The sequence below is a fragment of the Cinclus cinclus genome, chromosome 6 (genome assembly GCF_963662255.1).
Source record: "Cinclus cinclus chromosome 6, bCinCin1.1, whole genome shotgun sequence".
NCBI classification, from domain to species: Eukaryota; Metazoa; Chordata; class Aves; order Passeriformes; family Cinclidae; genus Cinclus; species Cinclus cinclus.
In genome coordinates, this window is record NC_085051.1 from 23,274,323 (window position 1) to 23,299,000 (window position 24,678).

Here is a 24,678-nt window from a genome sequence, read left to right on the forward strand (position 1 = left end):
AGTACTAAATATTCAGCTGATTTCCATAAAAAAAATCTACTGTCAAGGAATATCTAGTTCATGAAGCTAAAGTTTTTAATTTATTGCAATTAATTCTGTACAACTTTTTATGGTTTGATTTTGCAATTTTTATTTAGTCTTTTTGATTACTGTTGCCAGATAGGCGTTAATAAATTAAACATTCATTTTGTGCACACACAGTATCCTCGTTCTTGAATTATACATACAAACATATTAGTTAATTCATATTTTAAGATTGTAGTTCAATTAATACTTAAAAGCTGGCACTGCTAACAAATGAAGAGCTCTGCCATTTTCTCCCCCCTGGGTATCCCTTCCTCAAAAGCATTAATTCATCAAACCATAGAGGCAGCAAAATCAATATTCAAGGATAACTGTAGGAAACTTTGTTTCAGGTTTCCCTTTTCAAGTTATCTTTTATCTTTCTGGTTTTTAGGTTTTATGGGAAGGAGCACATACTGTTATTTAAAGCATGGAGATGGCTTCTTTACCTCCACATCTCTTCATTCTCAAGCTTGAAACGCAGATATTATTTCTATAACCTATACTTCCTATTAATCTGCTCTCTTTTTCATTTATTTTATGATTTTTTTTGTCTACTTATTTTATAGACTTCTTTCAATTTGTTATTGGGGAATGTCACCATAACATCATAAATCAGCAAGTCAAAAAATATAAGAAGAGGCTCCATTTTAGCATGCAGCAATGACAACAGAATATTATGACCTAACTAACTAATTTATTTAAAGAAAACTAATCAAAAATTTCATTATAAATATGTCCTCACAAGTTCTTTACATTTTGGCTCTTAGTGCTAGCAAATCATTCATGCTTCTTATAAAAATTCCTACCTAAATTATTCATAAACAGTTTGACCATAGATATCAAAGGAAAAATGAACTACAAGAAAGATGCAATTTCAGGCAAGACATAAATTTGGAACTAAAAAGAGCGTATATACAACCACGCCTTCAGAACTTTTTCTCTAGAATGACAGTATGAATGAAACAAAGGACAAGTAAAACTTATGCCACAGTGTAAAGTAAGTGTTGTATTTACAGAAATCTGCAACAGAATTCTCAGTCATTTAATATGTTTAAACCAGAAAAGCTGAACTTCATTTCAGAACTACCATGTCAAACAGGAAGAACAACTCCTGAAAGACATGACATGGGATGAGCTGACCCTTAATTCTTCACAGATGAGAACAGGTTTTACTAATCTTCTGCTATCAGGCAAATAACAGCTTTGATATCAGCAGAGAAGTATCAGCTTATCAGCTCTACTTCCCCAATTCCAAAAAACCACTTAGCTTTTATACCTAGTTAGGAGAGGACTGGATGAAGAAAATTCCAGAATTATATGTATTCTCAACTTATATAAGCCTCTTAATTCTTTGGAGAAGGTAGTATGATCTAAATTGTTTCACTGAAGATAAAGTTCAGAAACTAAAAATTGTCAAGCAGCAGCAATTAAATTAAAAAGTAAAAAGATAGGTGCATAAGTTTAAACAATTTTGTCATGAAGCATATTTTACTAAGTTATTATCTATTCAGGTCTGCAAATTACATGAAAGCATTTCTCTTAGAGGATATATTTTTTGGAATTGTTGGCCTATTTCCATAATTTATATTGAACACTTGCTAAAATTATTCACTTGTATGAATATTTTTGAAATATAATTTTAAAAAAACCTTTAAAATCCTACACTACATAGGAGAAATGATTTGTTTATGAAAAAATTAAAATTTAGAAATGTCAATGCACTAATACATTTATTTTGAAAATCTACAAAATCCCATGCTGATTTCAGAATTTGAAAAGGGAGAAAAACAATTAAAGGTATGGTTTTGCAAACAAACTGCTCCTAACCGGAGTTAAGAATTTCAGACTTAACTGTCCCTGAAAAAAGAACAGGGAAAAAATAAATAAATAAATAAATAAACAAGTAAATAAAAATCTCTATCGATTTAGGGAAGACATATAAAGCACAGAGAAATCTTCAGCAACATAAACTGTCTTTAAAATTAAGTATCCAGTGAATATCCTACTGGAGCCACACTGAGGCCAGTAAAGAGATGAATTGTCAGTATCATTCCTCCTCACTGACCAAGGCACTGCACAAAATCAGAATTTAACACAGTTTATGGCATGTGTGGCTGGCCAACAGGCTGACTACGGAAAGAATGTCTTTCACAGCTCAATGTCCTCCAGCTCTAGAATATAAAAACTCAAATTAGTGGCATGCATTATTTAAAAAATATTTGATTGCATCAGAGTATTTCATGTGCTCTGCCTTCAACTATTCATCCTGATCTAGAAACTAACTGAAAAGGAAAAAAAAAATAAAAGAAAAAAAGAACAGAAACTGTAGGGACCTAAAATGAAGCATTATTTGTATTTTCATCAGCAAGAGCCTATATTGCAGGAAATAATCATCTATTTAAATAGATTTTCATGAAAGTATATAATCTCTCGAAGCCATGTGTGCATGAGCGCACTGTTTTCCAGCTTACTGTGCTCAAAAGTTGCTCAAAAATCTGCCTGCATCTGAATTCTGGAGTCATATAGAGGAGTCCACTGAGAGCCATGTCCATTTCACATACTAACTTTGCCAAACACGACTAAAACTTCATCTGGAGTTTTCAATATCTGTTGTCCATTTATAGTTGCTTTTATAAAACATCCAACCATTTCTAAGAAACATTTTATGCAAAAAAAAAACTCACTTGGAAAAAAACCCACCAGAATTCTCAAAGCTAAGCTTTGTAGCATCTTGAAGCTCTGAAGAAGAGATACTATTTCACTGTGCAAATGTTGTTTCAATGTGTAAACACACAAGTTTACAAGCAATCCGTAAACTGGATTTTGTATATCTGATTAAGTTAATTTCAGACCGGTAAAACTGTAATAGTTACATTAAGATTCCATATACATGCACTGGGTATGTGGTGCCCTAGTGAAAAGACTGAAGATGTTGATACGTTTTGGCTATCAAACACATTGAGAAAGATGCCATTTAAAACAAACGTTGTTTACTTTGACACAAGCAAATCCACCTGATCCTCCAAACTTATTCTAGGCAAATTGTTCAGCATGATACAAGAACTTGCTGATATACTAATAAAACTAGTCAACTTATTATTATTTATTTCATTTTTTTTTACAATATGAATTTTGGATCTGTTCAGCTTGCATTAGGAATTATTTCAACTATTTCTTTATTTTGTTGAGGTGTGAATGACTATTGGATACCACTTCTTTTACAGTTCTATCGCTTAATATTGGCAACATCCCTTGTTTTTTTAAAAAGGTAATTAACAATAGCCTCCATTTAATACTCTCTTCCCATTAAAATTAGATTAATATCTAGCAGAGATCACAGCAGCGGCCTGCTGAAAAATTATCATTTAAATCTCAAATACAAATATTTGTATTCAAAAAACCCTGCCAATGCCGAGCTACCTTATCAAGGAATTTTTTTTCAATACAACGGGCAAGTAAGACGCAAAAGGTGCTTATATACACAACCGCTGCCACAGCTCTCACGCTCCACGCAACGTGAACGCGACAAGAGATGAACTCCACGGGAGCGAAGCCGCCAAAGGCCAGGAGGAATGGTGTGAGTGGTGAAGGCTTACCTGACCAGTGGCCGGTGGTGGAGCCCGCTCGGTCGGTGCAGGTGTCGCTGACGGGTCGGAACACGGTCTCCCAGCCGCCGGTGGCGTAGCGCCAGTTCTGCGACTCCAGGATGAGCGTGCGCTGCGTGCCGTACGCGATCATGAAGCAGTACACCACGTGGTGGAGCTGGCAGCCATAGCCACAGCCCTTGTTGATGTTACACACCAGCTTCTTAGCTTTGCTGCAATCCTTCGGGTTCTGCAAGGACGGGTGAAAAAGCGGGGCTGAAGAGGAGGTACACCAAAGGCTTGTGTTTTTCTGAAAAACCGGCAAATGTCATAAATCACAGAAGCCGTCCTGCTATACTACATCTCCTATTCAAATGGATGAAAAAGCGTCAGCTCCATGAAAATTTTATGTGAATTCTTCACTGTGAACGTGAACAGTTACTGAACGTACTTCACTATCCTAATGTAAAACAATACATTCAAGACTTTAAATTACTTTCTCATTTGTAAATGTGTCAGAATAAGCCAACATTTGGACTCCGAGTTCACATTTCATTAATGTGATTCTCAGTGTTGGAATGCTTTTTCATTTGGCACTTTTCCAAGTTTGTTAGTTCTCTTTTAATAAGCATGAATGTCATCCAATAAAAGAAAATTTCCGCCTGCCTACAACGTACAGAATAAAACAAATGGTACAGAGTAAAACAAAAAAGTTTATTAATGGGCTGCTTCCCAGGCTAACTGACCACATATTAAATCCAGAAAGTAAAACACATACCTGAGCAGACTGATAAAGGACAGAATTTTAATCTGCATACACTTTCCATAAAATAACATACTTCACATCCACAAACCAGGAAACCACAAGATAGAGGGCAAATGCCCATGATGTATGAATGCTATGTTTAAAAGCAAAAACTAATAAATATTTTTAGGTATGTGGACAACACAACATCATAATCAACAGAAGTTTTGCTTTACGTAAAAGACACTAATTTTTTTGTACATATTCATATTTGTATGGCTCTAGACATACTTCTAAATTCCAGAAAGGTCTTCCACAAATCTCTAGGACGAAAGTTTCCGATAAGGTGCAAGAATTCTGATATTTGAGCATCAATATAAATTCTGCTTCTTTCACATCTAAACAACTTTAAATAAAATTTTCTGTAAATTTAAATCAATCAAATCAAATCTTCAAAAAACAATGGCCCCTGCCTAGAGAACTGAGATCCATCCTTCAAGTGATCTTGAAGATAATCTGAGTATTCTGAGTCCTAAAATACTTTTAAATAAAATCAATTTGTACATTCAATTGTGTAAAGGAGGGGACAACAATTCAGACTGGGAGCAGAGTGGGGGGAGGAGGGAAAAATAAAACATCCAAAACAAACCCAAAACTCTACAACATGTGCTTTACCTTCAGCACTTCTTTTTCATTTTAAATACACCTGATTCAAAGCATAACTAAGTATGAAAGCAATAAATGACATAAAATTTTCATTCCCAATTTTTGTTCCTCAGATCAGTACTTCTGTCATCACAAATTTAATGCGTAACTTGAGACTAAACCTAATAGGTATCTGGTGAAATTATAACAAATGCATTTCCCACAGTCTTCCAGAAGACAAAGAGGGCCTTCCCAGTACTCTTTACAAGTCCACACAGAAAGAACTCCATGGAAAAATACCTCCTCATAGCATTATTATCAGCAGTATTATATTTTTATTATTAATACTGTCATTAATTTTATCATATTTTGCTTGGTTTCAGTTATTAAACTGCTCTTATCTCAACTCAGAATGGGGTTTCTTTGTGGGGTTTTTTTCCCATTGATTTTCCTCCCAGTCCTAGCAGGGAGGAGGAGTGAGCATCTGAGGGTACTGTGTTGCCAGCTAGGGTAAAGCCACAATGCTACTCTTTTTGAAAGGGATATGTCTGTGAATTTTTAGAAAATGCCCTTAGACAATGCTTTCTACACTTGCCATTACATCCAAATCCTTGTGTCCTCTAAAATGAAAGCATTTAATCGATGGCATATTTGAAGTATTGTCAAGGTGTGCCCTTCTCACTTTCTTTCATGCAAATGCATGCTTCATATAATAGCTTATGAACAATATTATGGAAATCAAGTAGTAATCACACAATGAAACATATTTGATAGTGTGACTGCTTACCAATGTCAATATAATGCGCTTACTTCGGCTTTATCATTATTTGTAGACTTAACTAAAACTATATATATCACTATTAGTTTGTGACTTTAAAAGGAAGCTATTTAACTAATATTTTTATGACTGTGGGTTTTTTTAAAATTGCTATACTCAAGTAGCAAAAAGCCAAAGCAGTAGTTGAGCTGCTTCAATTGTCTACTGAGAATTTTAAAAGAAAAAGGGAAGTAGAGATACTTGGATATATGGCAGTTTCAACAGGTGTTTCCAGGAAAAGGTGGAAATATTACCCATTGATAAGGAAGAAAAGTTACATTTCAGGCATCAGAATAGCTTTGGTGTTCATAACCAGAACTGCCAACCAAAGCAAGTACAGTACAAGTATTGAGCTGATAAAGGGTAACAGTCAATTTCAAAACCAATTAAGACTAACAAAAGAGTTTTCCTCCTGGCACAAAGTCACAGAAAAGGATTACAAATCCCTGATCTGAATGGGTAGTACATTCTGTTCTCAACCCTAATGACACTGCTCATCACACTCCTATCTCCAGTTTAATGATCTACATAATCAAGAGAGGGATGAAAGGAACCTCCACGAATGTCAAGTCCCCTAATGTAACAGCCATAAAACAGCAGTAAAAACAAATATCAAAAAATCCAAACAAAAATTAAACAAACTCACACAAAATCCCAAGCAAACAAAAAACCTAGAGCCAACCAATCACACAAAACATACTTCAATATATAGAAGATTAGATCATCAAGCCATTCCAGAGTTTACACCTTTTATCTTCCTCAGAATAACTTGTATGATCAATGCAACTGAAAAAAATAACAAATTTTCACAACTGCAAAATGGTTAGAATTACATATTTATATGGAAGAGAATACCATCTAAAATGAAAGTAGATTTTTGAAACTGGCAGGACGGATATAATGGTCTTTCATCACAAAGAACACGAACGTAGACTGCTGCTCTCACAAAATTCAGAGTTTCCACTGCATTCCTCTTTCAGGGCTCTTGGTTGCCCTATTCACAGAAAGTAGGCTCAGATAGGAATAATGTCCCAAGTGCTGCCTCAATGCCTCACCATCTTCCAGTGCTTTCAAAACACATGACAAACTGGCAAAAGTAAGCCCTGCTCTTTAACGTATTTTACTATATTAGAAATGACTGTGTTGTTAATGATTTTAAGACAATTCAGAGAAATGTACTTACTCCAACAAATTACAACAGATTGGAGTGCAGTGGAAAAGCACTCTGCTACCATTTACTAAGTAATTTCATAAACACAGTATAATGCTCATTAACAAAGTTGTTCTTCTTTTATATTTTCAATAAATATTTTATTATTTGATGCTACACAGTGTACTGGAGAAGAGAGTCCTACCCAAAGTCTTTGGAAAATCCCATTTTTTTAGGGAAATAATGCAAAAAATGGGTGTTTCTCACCCTAGTTATCACAAATGTAATTCACACCATTTTCTATTCCTCTTCTTTTGATGTCATTTGTAATATTTCCATTTCATACCAGCTCCCCTCAAGACTCTGGGGGCAGAAAAAAATCCAAAGAAACAAAAAAAAAAAACAAAAACAAAAACAAACCACCAGAAGTTTCTTCTAGCTGATGGAAGAAAATGTTCTTCTCTCCCTAGTCAGAAATAGTAGATTTGAGAGACAGAGAGAGAGAGACAAACCTACCTCTAATATTAATTCCCCCAGTTTGCACCCTCCTACCACACAAAGTTTCATCTTGAGTAAAACATCCCAGCATGCAGATAGAGTTTAACATATTGTGTTCCTCAATCCTAGAGAAAACCTCACACAGATATCAGCAGTGATCACACTTCCTTAGGTGGTTATTATACTAAAACCATATAATGTACTTTTGATTTTACTGATTACAGTTGTACCAGATGCATCCCTTTGCATGTATGCCAAGTGCCCAAAGCCTTTTTTATTGTTGCTGTCATTTTAGCATGAGCACTTTTATTAAACATATGAATTGGTAATTTTAATTTGAGGGAGAGGATTTAATACACTTTAAGACAAAAAATCTAAATGGCACATGAAATCACCAAAAATACTGTGAAGTCCAGAAAGCTCAGAAAAAAGACTTGTGACCAACTTTCTTTTCTTTGCATATGTACAAAGCCCCAACTACATAGTATGGCAGATTATGTCTAGAATACGGCAAACTATGACTAATATAATTGATGTGTTGCTGAGCACTTAGTAACCTTTCTCACCTGATTTTATTTTTAACCTTCAACGCTGAATAAAAAGTTTTAAGGCTTTTTTTAAATCAGAGGCAAAAATATTCTGCTATTGCAAGACTGCATGCTGAATCATAAACTTCCTAAAATAAACAGAACAAAAATAAGCACAAAAAGAAAAGGGACAGAAAACTGCTGCCTTCATAATCATTTACTCACTTGATTACAGTACTACAGGTGCTCTTATCTGACTTCTCTTGCACATTCTCTTCAACTGTTTGATAAAAAAACATCTCTGAAAATAAGGCCTTTTCCTTAAATATAAAGTCCTAGCTTTTTTAATGTTGCTCCAACTATAGGGAACTAGTTATGTGTAGCCTCATTAAATCAAATTTATGGTAATGTCATCCAAATGAAGTAGCAGTCATCACTATTCACAATCATTCAGCTAAATGACTTCCCAGGGAGATATCCCAAAATAATGCAGCTGTCACTGTTCAACATGTACCAGAAAAAAAACCTATGCAATACTTTCATACTTAACTAAAAAAAAAACAACTGCAAGTGTGTCCTATATAACTCTTTTTGGTGTCGACTTGAGGGGCAAGAGTTGTCGAATCTTTTACTTTATTTTTAATAGAGTTTTATTATTAATAGAGGTATATAAATGTGTATCATTTAGAACCATTTAACTGCTTTACATTGGTGCACACTTGTTAAAGTAAATAATTTTGTGCTCTTTTTGATGACTTTCACAGTTATATTACTAAACAGGACAACAAATGGACAGTGAAAGACAAGGGAAAGGTAGAAAAAGGCTATATTTATCAGCATGAAAAGCAGTTACAGTTTACTACTGCCAAACAGAGGTATCAAAATGAAAAAATAAGAAACAGTTCTCAGAAAGGAGTTAAAAGAAGTACAATAAAGTGATGACTCCTGCACAATTTAGAGAGATGTTTTTTCCTCAGAAGGGTGTCTTTTTATGTAACAAGCATCAAATATACATAGTTTGGTCACAGAAGAGAAGGTTTCAAGACCTGAACTGTGAAACAATGAAAATCTGAGAAAAATTCTGCTATTTACACATGAGAGAAGATCAGGCATTAGGAGTGACCATACAAAACAGCTGCAGACATGCCATGAAAAGTTAAACAAGTACAAATAAAACAGACTACATTAACTATCTTTTTGATCACTACATAAATAGCTGCATGCATTCAGTCATGAAAAAGTCCCAACAACTTCAGATCAAGTTTTATTTAAATTTTATACATGCATACAAGCACATATATTAAAAAGGCCTTATGCATTCAAAAAAATTACCACCTAGATAAGTCTCAAACATCTGTTGAAACAATCTAGGACTAGACAATACACTATACAAGCACCTCAATTTTGCTTCCTTATGCTTTTAAAAATGGGCTGCTAGTTCAGAGGTTTTACAAAGGACTTTATAAAGTTTTATACATGGACTTTTTTTTTTTTTAAGACTATGTGAACATATTTATGCATTTTGATACTCTAAAGAATAAAATAATCAACCAGAGAATTATCTTTTACAATGAAGTGAAGAATTCAAACAGGTAAGTACAGCCCAGTAAAAAAACCACGGATCCAAAAAGAACCCCACAATTGAAGAAACAAAAAAACTAAAATAAACAACAAAAACACAGACCCCAGTTATTACGTTGGAATACTACCTTCCATATACATATAAAATAATGTTTGAAACAAATGTAATAATTTCTTTTCTACACAGTTCATTCATACCCCAACATTCATTTTAAACCGCGATGCAATTATTGTATTGCAAGGTTTTAGCTACATGCTACGTATATAAGAAGAAAATGTTTACCTTGACTCAAAAGCTCTATCCTCTTACCTGTAAATAAGTTATTCTTCTCTGTACCAAATCTGTTAGATCTTTGGCCTCTTTTTCTCGCCAATCTCCAGCTCCATCTGTTTGACTGAGGTAGTACAAGTCGGTCATTATTGACCTATAAACAACAATGGAAAACAATCTTAACATTATTAAATTGGAGGATTAAATTACATCAAAGACAAATTAAAGAGATACTTCAATTGTACTTTCAAACTCAGTTTCTTCATGCCACCTCCTACTGCACAATTCAAACAGCAGCTAAGACAGACTGCATCCTTCATCTAACAAATACTCCATACCCATTGGCAATTCAAAATTAACAATTCTAAACAGACTCATGGCCATGCAAGTCCATACAACAACACATTAATTTTGAGGAACTATCAAATACTAAATTGAGATCATCTAATACATTAAAGATTCTCTCCTTAGGGTTGTAACATTTCATTGACCAAATAAGAGAATGAAGAATTCATCATCATGAAAACAAAAATGTTATATTACATTTCTTTGTTAAGATTTGCAGAATAGTCCAAATTACTGATTTTGTGCAAACAGTACCACTCTGGAAAAGATTTTTTTTTCCATCTCTGTGGCTGTTGGGAAGAAATAGAAAACTAGAGACAAACTATTCAAAGTGTTTCTAGAAATGTTAATAGCTATTCTAAAACTAAAAGGTTGTTCAATTTGGAACCAGTTATTTCAGAGCTGGTTTCATAGATTGGGAATATTTAATACTGCTAAACATTTCTCCATAAAATAATGCTAAACCTGTAAATTTGAACCACTTTTCTTAATACTTTCATCTGAACTTCAGATGCTGCTATTTATTGTCTGAAATTGTTGATAAACCACAAGTTTGATCACTAGAAAGAGAAGCAACAGAACAAAGGCAGAGAAATTTGGGAGGTGACCAAAAACCAGTGTGAGGGTCAGACAAATACATTTCCTAACAGCATTTGAAGTGGTCCTGTCAGGCTGTTGGCAGCACTTGCTAGCACGGGAAGCACAAACTCCATTAGCCAAGGCTACATAAGGGAGCCCTTGCACATAAGTGAGAGAAACAGGCTGCCTATCCTTACTAGGAAACTATTTCCAATGACACAGTATTTAAGCAGTAAACATCGAGATAAATCAAATTAGGACAGCCCTATCTTTATCAGCAGAGTTATCAGACAAACTTTTCTTGCTAATTTAGTAACTGGATTTACGGATATGTAGTTTTATTCTCATACAATCATTTTGATCTTTATCTCCATGCTTCTACCCAGGGTAACAGAGACACTGACTGTAACATCTACTATTGTTGTATTAAATATTTTACCCAATTATTCAGCAGCAGTAATCCTCACCTTCTGCCAATCAACTGGAAGAAACTTATCTACATTCTAAACTGAAACGATATTAACTGGATTTTCTTCTACAAGGTAATTGAGCTTGAAGCACCCTATTGCAGCTTTGCATAAAAATTAATTTAAAGCATCACCAGGTAACTAGTTTTAAATCAGTAACAATTAAAGACACTATTCACAGCAACATGCACACACAGTTTAAAGAGAATTAGAACAGAACTTATGATGGACTAGTTCTAATACAATGGAATATATATAGATAACTGAACAGAAAGTTCAGTTAAACAGATAAAGTATGCTCCTCTTAAGACAGTTTCCCTATTTATAGAAAACACATAAGCTAGTAGGCATATTGCAAAAGGAAAGCAATGCATTTTCTTGGGAGTTTAAAAATATTTTTCCTCCCAATCAGGATGTAACCATGTTGGATGTTTAAAGAAAAGAATATGAAGTTAAGGTAAATATTAAAAAATGAAAAAAACATCCTCTGTCATTAAAAGCAGCTGTGCAGCCACATAGCACACCACATTTTAAACCATTTTCAAATGCTCTTCCATTAGCCTTCAGGTCTTTTCTGTACTTGCGATGTAAGTAATCAGTGTACTCTCCCTATACTGTATAGAAATATATTTTCCTATTCATTATTTCCAGGTCTTAAGTAATTTTTCCAATTTCTATGGAAAAAAAAAGAGTTGCCCAAATTTTATTTTTTATATTACTGGCCATGGTGACCACTACAAAGAAAAGGCAGTATCTTAGTTTTAATAATCAGCTTTATGAATAGAATATAGAAATAGAATTACTTTGATAATTTCTGAGGTAAGAGAAATGGTGAGAGTGTCCTTACACAGCCTCAGTGACTCACCACATTAGGTAAGGGCAGCTTTGCTCAGTAGAAACCATAAAAAGCATGGAATTATTTGCAGAAAATGTTACAAATTCATGAAAGAGTTTTTAAACCGTATCCATAATCTTCTTTTAAAAAAAAATTAAAACCCCAAAGTAAACCAGGAAGTAAAAAATTCACAGGTTTTATCACACAGAAATTATTATAAGGCAACACTATTTTAAGACACAATCACAGAGACCTCCTTTCTTTCATTGTTACTGCTCAGAAATGTGCATTTTCTAGCTACATCTGCCAGGGTGTTTTTGAGTGTGACAGATCAGTGTGATAACTTATTAATACAGATTTAGAAGAGACGCAAATACCAAAGACCACGGTATTTTTAAGTCTCTGCATGGTCATGCTCCATGCAGAGAGGTAAAAGCACAGGGAGTGGTGATCCCTGAGCCCAAGATAGCTCAGTGCAGACAAAGGATGAGCCTGCACAGGGTTACCAGAGGCTACTGCAGGTGCTAAAATGGCAGGAAACTTCACACAGTGGCACTGCAGATTTTACTGCACCAAACTTGGGCTTTCACTGGGTTACTAACCAGCAACATCAACTTGTTGCTGTTGTTGCTTCATTCCATAAAATAAATCACGGAGCTGCACTTAAAAGCATTTTTCTCCTTGAAAGCAGAGGAGGGAAAAAATCTGGCTGTGTTTCATCTGTATTTGATTGCCAAAAAAAAGAGGGAAGGGTGGGTGTTTTAACAATCAGTCTAGACATTTACTCCAGTCATATGAAAAAATTCAAACCTCCTAAAAACTTTATATCAACAAATAAAAACTCAAAGGAAAATATGTAATTCAAAGGAAATAATGTGAAAATTTGTACAAACACTATGCATCAAATGTTGGCCAGTTACCACAAAATCCCTGATGACAGCTACTCCCCAGGAAAAGGAATGAAACTAACTCAGTAACAGCCACCTTGCAAACAACTTTTGTCAACACAGGAAGCAACCATGACAACTCGAGGACTAATTTGCTCTTTTTTAGTAACTCAGTATCAAATCATATTTCCAATGCTAAGACGAATTTACTCACAACAGCCCTCTTCCCTATAGCAACTTTGAGAATACAATGACCTAATTCTCAAGGAAACTCTTGTGTTGGGCAACAGTGTCACTCAAACAGAATCAATACTGAAATATTTGACCAACACATATGCAAGACCAGCATTCTCCCGGAGAAAATCCACACAGCTCCTAGGGCATACCCACCAAACAGTGATTAAGGCATACAACAAGAAGCACTATCAGATGAATAGTAAACAATTTGCTTTACATCACCAAGATTAACTTGTCCAAAACCACAGAAACTAAAGTTTATCATCTCTTAGAAAGCAAGTCTTAATCTACGACACAGCCGGCTTTCCTCACAAACAAAACAAATATTAGCTTCTTTCCTTACATATCTCTCATCATTTTATACCCACCTCTCTGTTTTCCTACATAAGGACAGCATGAAAAACTCTTTTAAGTACTTAACACTAATCTTTCTAATCCAAACATTAGATTACAATATATATTAAAGCTCCTGAGATATCTATGTATATTTATGTGCGTGTATATATTTATAAAAGTAAGTAATACCAGCTGCACTTGCAGTGTTCCATTTATCTAATATATAGCTTTTTAAGACAGCACTGTAAACAAAAGAGCATTTGGCAACAGTTTAATCCCTTTGAAAAATTCAAAAAGTGCAGATGCACTCAAAAAAATCCAAACCAAACCAAGAAACAAAACAGGCAGTAAGTAAAAAGCAAAACAAAAACAAACCAAGAAAAAAAAAAAGGGAAAAAAAACCCACACCAAAACCCTGTGCTGCTCAGAGTGAACATCTGATTTGCTCATTCCAAACTTATGCTATGTTCCTTTCCAAGAAGCAACCAGATGGACAGTGTGGAGGGAAGATGAGTGGCTCCTTCCCTGGGGAGCCTCTGTGCATTGTGAGGGAAAAGAACACCCCAGAGACAGCACTGCATCACACACCAAAGGATGTGCACACAAAGAACACAAAGGAATTTCCCCGCAATTCACACAACAAGACTGAAAGATTAAAGGAAAAGAAGGAGACAGCTTGACCTCAAAGGTGCAGGGAAAAACTTCCTCAGGACTAGAAGCATTCAGCAACACAAGATAATTCTACTGCTTGAAGGCAACACTGCAAACGCAGCAGGAACACAGGCAGAACATTGTAAAACCATTTTTGTATCTGTTTTTTTCTAATGCAATTCCGTTGAATTTCTGTACTGTAAACAGATTGTCTAGATCCAGTTTAATAAAAACCAGTTTATGGCTGTTTAATTTTAGCTTAAATGACCTTAGTCTTCTTTGAGGACCTGATCAGACAGGAAGGTCTACGCAGATCTATTTCTAAGACTAAAATGTCTTCAGATTATTTTATATTTAATAACCACCATGACAACTGAAAGAACACTTGTACTCAACACAAAAATTTTCTCAGAGGAAAAAAAAAAAGAGCAGTTGTGATTGCTTGCATCATATAAAAACTTCCTTCACTACCACAGAGAGATTCATCTCGTAAATTCCAAAGGTCTACAGGGCAGTTCTATAATTCAGTGCAAAGGAGTTTATACACCTCAGAATGGGTTTCACCTCATCCTGAAGTATAGAGAGATGTGAACAGAACGGTGTCAAAAATGCAGAAACTGGCAGATTAAGCCTTAATGAATTAATAATCATTGGTGTAGAACGGAAAGGACCGTGGAAGAGGATTCATCCTGGGAGGTAGCAACATAAAATCCTTCTGGCATCAAACACACACAACATTATTCAAGGTTCCACTGTGGTGACTGCCTCATCCTGCCTTTATAAACAGAGCAATAATGTGCACACAAGTCAATTTGTTACCATGACAGATGTCAGAAAGTCTGGTATACAACTACTTGCTCCAATTTTTAGCAGAGATAGTTTAAAAGGTAAAAAAGAAGCCCAGACTGAAGTAACTGCTATGGAGAAGGAGTATTTCTGAGAGGAGATAGTTATTGAAACAAAGTGCCCAGGAAGTGGCAGCTTCTCTGACAGTTCACTGTTCAAGTGAAGACCTCAAGCCTTTTGGAAAGTTCTGCTTCAGCCAAGCACTATTTTTATTTCAGTCAAATATATAAAACTGCACTTGGCAGAGAATTAATTGGATGGAATTTAATCATGTCTTTCATATAAATAATAACTCAATAATTGAATAGTCCCTTCTCACTTTCAACTCAATCAATCTGTGACAAAATGGATTTTGGAATTATGGAATATTAAATTACAAAATTTATTGCACTATACTATTTGCCCGTATTAATAATCAAATTCATATTGTCTTTAGGTTTTAAATAGTGTTTGCATTATTTCTCAGGAATTGAAAATTCTTATGATTTTTTTCCCTTTATTGTTATTTTTAAAGGCTCTTGCTTTATTACTGATGTTAACACATGGAGATCTCAGCTTTTTTCAGCATATTGATTTAGGGTGGTATATTTAGTTAATTCAAGTATTTTTGTATAATTGTTTACTGATGAGACACAAACTGTCATTCCAATCCTGTTGGGAACAGAGTTATAATATACTTAAAGACAAATGTCACTGAACTTTTAACAGTTCCTGGATTAATTTTGCTCAGCACGGACAAAACTCATACAGAATATTTCAATATAATACAAAAGGTACTCCAACAATAAGGAGGCCTGATGATTGACAACAATGAAAAATATAATTGCCACATATCTTTGAAGAACATAAATTAAAGGTCAGAACCAACTATTGTGAGTACCTTTCCTGATGACCCAAATCAGACAGAAATTCATCAATGCGTGTCTGCAGTTCACTTCCTTCTAGATTCTTCAACTTCTTCAGTTCACTCTGGAGGAAAAACCAAAGTTCCTTAGCCCCGTTTTCAATCCTCCTTCTCAGTATTTCATGGTCTTTTCCAAGGCCTTCTACTTTAAAAAAAAAAAAAAGCATAAAAGTATCAGTACTTGTGGCTGAATTACTTGTTAAGAAGCCAGTACATCTGTGATATGAAATACCAAAACACCAAAACTAGTTTTAGAAGTAAAGAAAACTTATCTACCTACCATCTCCTCTCCGCTTCTTATAGTTTTCTATCTGTTCTTTGGCCTTTAGAAGTTGCTCCTCTAAAGCATGTACCTTTCCTGCAGCTGGTCCCTGATCAACGGGACCATCTGGTATCCTAGGATACAGAAAATAAAGAAATTACATGATGTATACAAAGAATTATTTAATAAATTATTGGCATTAACAATTCAGCTCTCCTCCCATTTTTATTTCATACTGTTTTACTGATAAACCTTCATCAGATTTCCTTAAAATCAGAAGAAATTAAACATTTGTTAAAAATTGAATTCTTACCAAAAAAATTCTTATCGAAGTCCTGACAACTGTTTTACTCCCTAAAATATGAGAAGTGAGTTTAAAGTAAGTTCATCTAAACTAAGATGATTCTAAGCAGCAATAAAAAACCACATCAGTAAGCATCTAGTACAGAGTATCCCTTACTTATTACTATGGTAAAACTGTAAATTAAGTTATGAACACAAAGCAAACACCATTATAATCCACTTAAATGGTCAGTCAAGCTAATAAAATAAGGTTTATTTCAGTTCTCAGTAGTTACAAAATGTGATGTTTCATTCTGCTTCCTATCATCTTATAAAAAATATAAATAATCTTTTCCGTAATCAACTCATCAAATAAAGATATTACTGTATAACTTTAAACATCACAAAGATTATGTTGCAGAAATAACCTGTTTCTGCTTTGTCCCTTGTTAGTAATTCAGATTTTTAAAAAATAATTCTGTGTACATAATCCATATGACTGAGGCCACTTTCTCATCACCTTCAGGTGACAAAGGCAATGACAAAGCAATGATCTCTCATCTGGATCTCCGAAGGCAAAAAGAATCCCTTAAAAATTAATCATAGTGACATTCAATTTAGCTAGGAGAACTGCCATACTGTATAAAATAATTGTAAAAATAGTTTTTAAAACCCCATAAATTATAAAAACCATTCTAACCTTTTCCTATTTCCAAGATATCGAAAAGGTTACACTAATTTATCAGCAAAAGGAAAAATGTAAGATTTCACAAGTTCACACTCAAATACTTTCTCATTCTTTCATTTATATCCAAGTTCTTTGTATGGAGCTAGAAAGTTTATAACTGAAGTCACATTATGATTGCCTTTTCTTCTTTCACTTTTTTCTCTTCCTCAAGAAAATCATGTTCAATTATTAATGACCACTAGCACACACAAACAAAAAGAATACAGGTTGTCACTTCATCCTTCTTAGAAAAAACCTACTCAGTAAATAAAACTGAAAGAAAAGAGTCAATATTATCTTCAAATAAGGAGCAAGAATCCCTTAGCAATTTAGATCAGAAGAGCCCTGATCAGTGCTGATTTACATCCACTGCACATATTTCTTCCCTTAACTCAGAATTGCACGAAAAGCAGTTAAAGGAGCAGAGGTGCCACCATTTAGTTTAATTATCTTCATTCTTCCTACACTGGCCTGTGCAATACCCTCAGCTTCAAACTTGAGATATTTCAAATACATGAAGTAGAAAACTGCACCTTAGTATTTAAATTTTTATCAACTCAAAGCTATTTTTCTATCCAAGCCCCTTAAATGCTTCCTACAGGTTTAACAGACCCAAAAACTGCCCAGAGTAATTGAAAGAAGTACTTTAATACAGTTGCTTATGATTAATTGATCTTGAGTTTGGATTCTCCACCAGCGTCAGCACCAGCTACATTAAAGCAACTCTAGTGATCCTTCAAAATTAAAATCTGATCTCTTCTTTCTGAAGCTACACTCAGAACTGTAAGAATAATGTGCAGAGACACTGGTACTTGGTTTTATGCGTTTGAAGACGTTTTGCCCTTTTCCACCTCTGTTCTCGTAATTCAGAGTAAGAAACAGGTTATCATATTTATTAAAAGAATTGCAGGTTCTACAAAATGCAATATTTAAAAGACTCTAGGAAGCAAATATAGTCCAAATGTGATGTATTCATAACATGAACACAGTATGAATCCATTTAACAAGATTCTCTACTCCCCTGAGAAGAACTCTGAAATTACTGGTTCCTAAACTGCCAGGTTTATCTTCCACCAAAATACCCTAGAATATAAAAATCTGACCATCACCCAGTAATACACAAATAAGCACAAAAATACCTGAAGCATTAATGTATTGCAGAAATAAAGAATGCCTAGGACAAGGATGAAGGCATACACAGGTTCACAGTTTCCATCCAAGAAAATGGGACATTACAAAGGTTGCAGTTTTAAGCTCTCCTATTCCTAACAGCCTTGTATCATCTTTATGCAACAGGGACAGTCTTTAGCAGTCATCTCATAATCCTAATAGAAACTAAAACTTTTAGGCAAAACTACTGGTTTTAGGAAACAACATTATTTAATACTTTGATTTAATTATTACTCCCTCTCAAGTTTCCCCTAAGTAACTACAAAAAATGTAATAAAGATTTCCAGTTTTGCTGTGACATCTACTACATCTGTAGTAAGTGTCCTAGAAAGGGCTCTTCCAGGCCTACGAGATATAGAACAGTAAAGCATCAACCTATAAAAAACTCCAATTTATTACTATTTTTCACTGATGAAATCTAGACTGTTTCTAAAACCAACCCAGATCTGCTCACACAATATTGTTTATAATCATATACAGACTATGGCAGCTCTCCAAACTCATTATACTGCAATATTCATGCACATAATTTCTAAAGCTCAGACAATATATAACACCTTTAATTCTATTTATCTTCTTCATCATTAATATACATCTGTGCCTCTTTCTAGCCCACAAGCAAGATTTTTACAAAGCATCATATTGACAAAAGAAAAACTACAGTAACTTCTCACCTAAGGCTTTTTAAATACACCATAAAAACTATGTGGTACCTGATGTAATTCCAAGTAATCAGAAGTGCACCACAAAAGTGTACTCAGTTCTTAAAGGAATATTTTTTTATTTTTATTTCAGGCCATTTTTTAAAAGATGTGACTGTTCCAACCTGCACTCCTGCAAAGGTACATCTTAGAAAATAAGTATCAAAAAATGTGCTCATCAAAAATCCTTGCAAAAATACGGACTACTTTTGACCAATATCGACAATAAATTAAAGACATTTTAAAAATCATAAATTCATACAAATATTATATATATTTTTAAATCAAACATACAGTGGTTGCAGTGGGTGGGAAATAAACCAGAATAATCCAAAAAAGTACCTATCCCTGCCCTAAAATCTTAATTCTACTCCTGACACATCTTGTGTGAAAAGAAGCAAGCAGGAGAAAACTACGAAATCAGATATTATTTAAGTATCAAAGAGCAAAAAAGGGTTAAACAAGATTTTATAAAGCCTCTTCACAGATATGATCTTTGTCAAGTTTTCAATGGTTGGTTTTTGCATGCACATAAGGTATGTTTCACAGAGCAAATTTTCTTTTAGTTGTTGTCTTTGGTGATGAGGAGCCACTACATAAATTGGCAGCACAGGAGGATTCGAATCTCAGGGTGGAAAGATCACTTCTATGTTGGCATTCATAGAGACATGGATGGAAACAAGCACAGTGCAGATCCTGTTTTCATCCATCCCAGAAGACTGACACCTTTATCAGGTGATAAGGAAGTCAGAGGAGTCACAGGAACCCATTCCAATGGGAAAGGCCAGGCAATAGAAATGTACTGAAATGCATTTTACCATTTTAACTAACAAATAAAGACTAAATGCCAATTTTCTCTAACTTCAAAATGGAAATTAAAAGACAACTAAACATTTTTACTAAGTTACTAATTTTTGTAACCATACCTGCCTTCTGCCCCTTTCTGCCTGCCCTTACTAGCTATTAATAAAAGCACAACTATTCATTATGATAATTTTCAAATATTCACAAAAACTTCTTTGCTCACTAAGGTAAATTCTGTTAACCTGGAGCTTTTTACCATGCAAAAGTTTTATCTCATAGTGCCAAAATACTCTAACTAGTATAGTTAACTAGTACAGTTAATCAGATGTTTATTGTTCCAATTTTACAGGTAGGCACTCTTATCTTGTATAAACTGCTCCACAAATAACTTCAAATTCTTATTTGGAATATTCCTAATTTCAGGCAGTATCTTAGCCCTGTTGCATACAATAATATGTTCTATGCTTTAACCACAAAACCTGTGCTGTTTTGTTCTCTAGACATAAATTCTTAGTGGAAAAGGGCAGCAAAACCAAGCTTTTACTTCATGAGCTGTACTGATGTAGAGCGTTGTCCTACCTGCTCCAATTTAACTGCCACTATCAGTAATTCGAATTTTCAGTACAAAACAAACAATTCCAGCAACTAAATCATATTCAAATAATAGTTCCAATCTTTCTGTCATTGATCAGTAAAGCCTAAAATACATTTCGTCTTTACTGTAAGATGTAAACTGGAGCAAAAGTAATCTTTTCCATCTAATTGTATTTCTGAAGTTAAAGAGGTATTTTATTGCTATAGTGTATGCTCACAGCAGCAGTGATCTCTTCCAGGACACAGATACTCAATCCATGGACTGCTGGTTAGTTTTAAAAAGGCACACTGCTACGAAACTACAAATGGGGCAGTTTTAAAGCTAAGAGCTATTTTCAACACAGCTTATTCTATCTGACATACAAAGAAATGAGATACTGAAATTCTGTACCACATTATGATTTAATACTTAAACACAGGTTGACCAGGGTATTTCTAAAACCTATTTGTGATATTTCTATGTAAACAGTACCATGAATTTTGCACAGTAAAAATAATGAGAAGGCCCTATATTGTCATGTCATGCATCATGTCCCTCAAAGTCCAGTATTTCACCAGTCTCAAATTATTTCCAGCAAAAAACTATACCTAATGATCTTCCAGTCTCAAGCTGGCTCACTCCTGGAGAGCACTGACTACTGAACCTGGACATGTATGGCTTTTCAACTGGTATTTAAAGCCATTTAGGCTTTCTTATGCTAGAATTTCAGATTCTCCTGTGGTTATGATATAAAAACACTCTGAGGAAAGGTCTCAGAAGTATTATTAAACAACATATTCACAAAAAAGCTGAAGAGAGTCCAGTCAACACAGTTTTGCATCTAATTCCAGCATCCTGACATCATTAATGGAATCTTAGAGAAGGAATGTTGAAATACTGTAGCATCTTTAGAGTAGATATAAACTGATGTTTTTAGTTTTATAAATCATGGGAAATTAACAACAGTATAAGCTATTATTTAAAACTTGCCCACCAAAAATGCATTATTTATCTGAACAGAGATAAGGTTAGTGAAATATAGAAAGGTCATCATTAGAAAAATCATCACTGCCTAAAATAAAGTTTAGTCTCTACTTAGCATCTTGTGTCTCTACTGCCTCCGTCTTGAGAGGCAAACAGTACCCTGCCACAAGTAAAATCATTTACTCTCTTCTAGTCACTGTGTAATTTGAATGGGTTATATTTCAATGACCATGTAATTTTAAAAAAATAAATGATCCTACTGTTTCACAAGTATTTCTACAAGTTTAGCAGCAAGGCAAGGAAGAAAACTTAGATAAAAGAATTTGTATAATGCAGCAATCTATTGCAGATCATCTTCAGCAAGTCAGCATTTATCTCCAACAAGCTGTACACATGTTTTCAGCAATTTTAAAATGAGCTCTTCCAATTACTGCATGCAGAAGTATAAAGAGCTAGATGTTCTAATTTGTATGAATGTCATAATAATTGCACTTGTTTGAAGTTGGCATTGAGGGGTGAATCACCTACAGAACTCCGTGTGACAGTAACACGGCCACACCATTAGACGACTCTTAAGTAATGATTACATTAGACCATAACTAAATGCACATTATTTATTAAAAGGTTTTGCAATGTGTTTTCAGCTACTTATAGCATAGATTAAAACACTTGTATATACTTCTAAATGTGAAATATAATTTTGCAAAAACTCCCACAAACAACCCTTACAATTTAAATTCTGGTATTTCATACTTCCAACGTTTTCTGAACAGTTTTAATTACTTTGAGATCCTACCTGAGAGATTCTGCCATGCGCCTTAAGTCTTCATTTTGCTGCTTTAACCGTTCAAGTTTAGCAAGGATCTTGGATAATTCCCGACTGGAGTGATCTGGGTGCTCGCTGTCTCGTACCAGGTGCCCACCAATATAAAAGAGTAAAGTTCCCCAAGCAAAGAGGATGAGCATAATCCAACGCCAGGAACCAGTCCATGGCCGCATTTTCAGAAGTTCAATTCACTCCAGAGCTGCCTCCACTCACAAAATAGCAAACATTTTCTTAGCTTATACAAAGATGCACAATTCCAGTTCCTCTGCTTCAACACATTGTACCGGAGAAAAATTCTTTTCAGTATTTGTCTTACTGCAACTCCTTGAAGAAGATTCTTGTAAGGCTGTACATAGAAAACATTAATATTGCGTCATTCTTCATTTATACTCTGTGGAAAGAAATAAAAATAAATCTGAAATTATAATTCTGATATGTAAAAATACAACTGAGCTAAATGTATTGTCATCAACATCCAAGAACGACAACAGACAGTGTTATTACTTTCTGTCACAGAGACAAAGAAAAAAGGTTTTAACTTTCCACAGAACATTATGCTGAATTCACAAATGAATGACAAAGAATTGCAATTAATCCTGGCTTTGAAATGGCCAGAAGAAATGCTGCTTTTTGTAAGAGAAATATTTACCATTTCATGTGTCATTTCAGACATGAAAATAGTTTAAAAGTCACTCTGTGATAAGCTTAACATTTCCCTTTACTATCAACAAATAAGCTCTTATTTAATTACAAATACATTTTCATTTTTTTCACTTTTATTAACTTTCTTGTCCAATTTTTTATCATGACTGCCATTCTAAAAAAAGAGTTATAGCCATTTTAACACTATATTCTGCTATTTGCAAGTATTTAAAAATCAGGCATGACTTCAGAAACACTTCTCCGCTGTTTAAAACCTATCAAACCCATTTTGACAAGTTAGTATTAAAACTATTTTAAAAAACCCCAAAAATGCTCCAAAGGTAATACATTCTCTCACAAAAAAGTACCATGCCATTTTAAAAAAGTGCAAAATCACCTCAACTCCTTTTCTACTTGGCAAAATATTATTTGATTAGAGAAAAATTTCCTCATCTATCTAGATCACATTTTAACTGACAGCATGTCCAGAGCCTTCTTTAAGTACTTCTCCCCTCTCTTCCTCTTTCTCAGCAAGGCAACATTTCCACCTTTTAAAGGGCATATATATGTCAATCTGATTCAATTTTCAAAGCAACCCATTTTTTGAATTCTCAAATCTCTAAATCCACTGTATTTCCTCTGAGATACCATCCACATCTACCTTCTCCCAAATTATTCCTTTCTGTTTCACCCTTCTTTCACCTTAACTTCTTTTTAATTTCATTTAGTTATTTTATTCTGTTACAACTCATTTAAAGCCTAGAGCAAAAAAATCTTCCCAAATTGCAATAACTTCCAAACTCTCCCAATTATGGAAATATGCCTGGAGCACACACTTCCAGATACAGCAACTCTAACCTTGAAAACGCTTAGCGTTTTCAACAGCACTGAAAATGCTGAAAATTTTTCTCTTGTTATTTTGAGAAGAAGGGTAGTTTGTATATGGTTAAAAGAGGCAAAAAAAGAAACCCACTTATGACTGTTAAGATGGGACACAATTGTTTACAGAATAATTAGCAAGCAAAATATTGACCTTTTTTTTTTTTCTTCAGTCTGTTTTTCATAAAGCATGAGCTTAAGCAGATTTACAGATCAGGTATCTTCTTTATCAGGGGCAGCGTTGGTCTGTCTCAAACAACAGTGTTAGTAGATCAGACAACCAAAATCCACAAAATCAATATAACAAGTCATCGGGAACGGAGGGTATTCTTCCAACAGTTCTGAATGTAATAAGAATGCAATAGTTAAATTATTAACAGAGTTGTGCAACCTCTTACTTATTACGACTTTGTAGCACAGGAATGCAAAATTTAAAAAGTAAACAGAATTATTTCTAAGGGCTACAGCAGGGAACTCTGCAATTACAGGCCAGGAAAAAAAAAATATTTGTGTCAGCCAAACTGGCAGAAATAATAAGATTAAATAAATCTGCCGACAAAAGGATGAAAGCAAACGAAGGAAAAAAGTACTAACACTACTTTTAGAAAGACAAATTGTGCCCCATAAATTTCTTGAAGTTCTTTTGAAGATACAAACAAACATACAGGCAAGACAGAACCAGTTCTAATTGTTACATAACTCATTTAGTCAATGTGGACTTTCAAATGGCGTTCCACAAGGTCCCCAAAATGTTCCAAAAAACCTAAGCTGAATGGAAGAAGAAAGATCATCATGAGTCCCCACTGAAAGAGAAGAAATGTACCGTAAGAACAGACAAATGGTTTAAGTGGAAAGA

At 34.4% G+C, this 24,678-nt stretch overlaps 1 protein-coding gene across 4 annotated transcripts in view; it reads right to left on the bottom strand.

The window, feature by feature from the left end:
* FUT8 (fucosyltransferase 8) overlaps positions 1-22,474 on the bottom strand; it is a 45,337-nt gene extending 22,863 nt beyond the window's left edge. Inside the window, exons 1-6 of one of the 4 annotated variants that reach the window (XM_062494705.1) lie at positions 22,272-22,474; positions 16,252-16,367; positions 15,948-16,110; positions 15,641-15,718; positions 9,924-10,062; positions 3,663-3,900 (exon numbers count right to left, since the gene is read on the bottom strand). In XM_062494705.1, coding sequence (XP_062350689.1) covers positions 3,663-3,900; positions 9,924-10,062; positions 15,641-15,718; positions 15,948-16,110; positions 16,252-16,367; positions 22,272-22,474 — 937 coding nt within the window. Of the gene's footprint in view, positions 1-3,662; positions 3,901-9,923; positions 10,063-15,640; positions 15,719-15,947; positions 16,117-16,251; positions 16,368-22,271 lie in introns of all 4 variants that reach the window. The other 3 variants (XM_062494708.1, XM_062494707.1, XM_062494706.1) reach the window with 3 other exon arrangements.
* Positions 22,475-24,678: the final 2,204 nt, after the last annotated feature.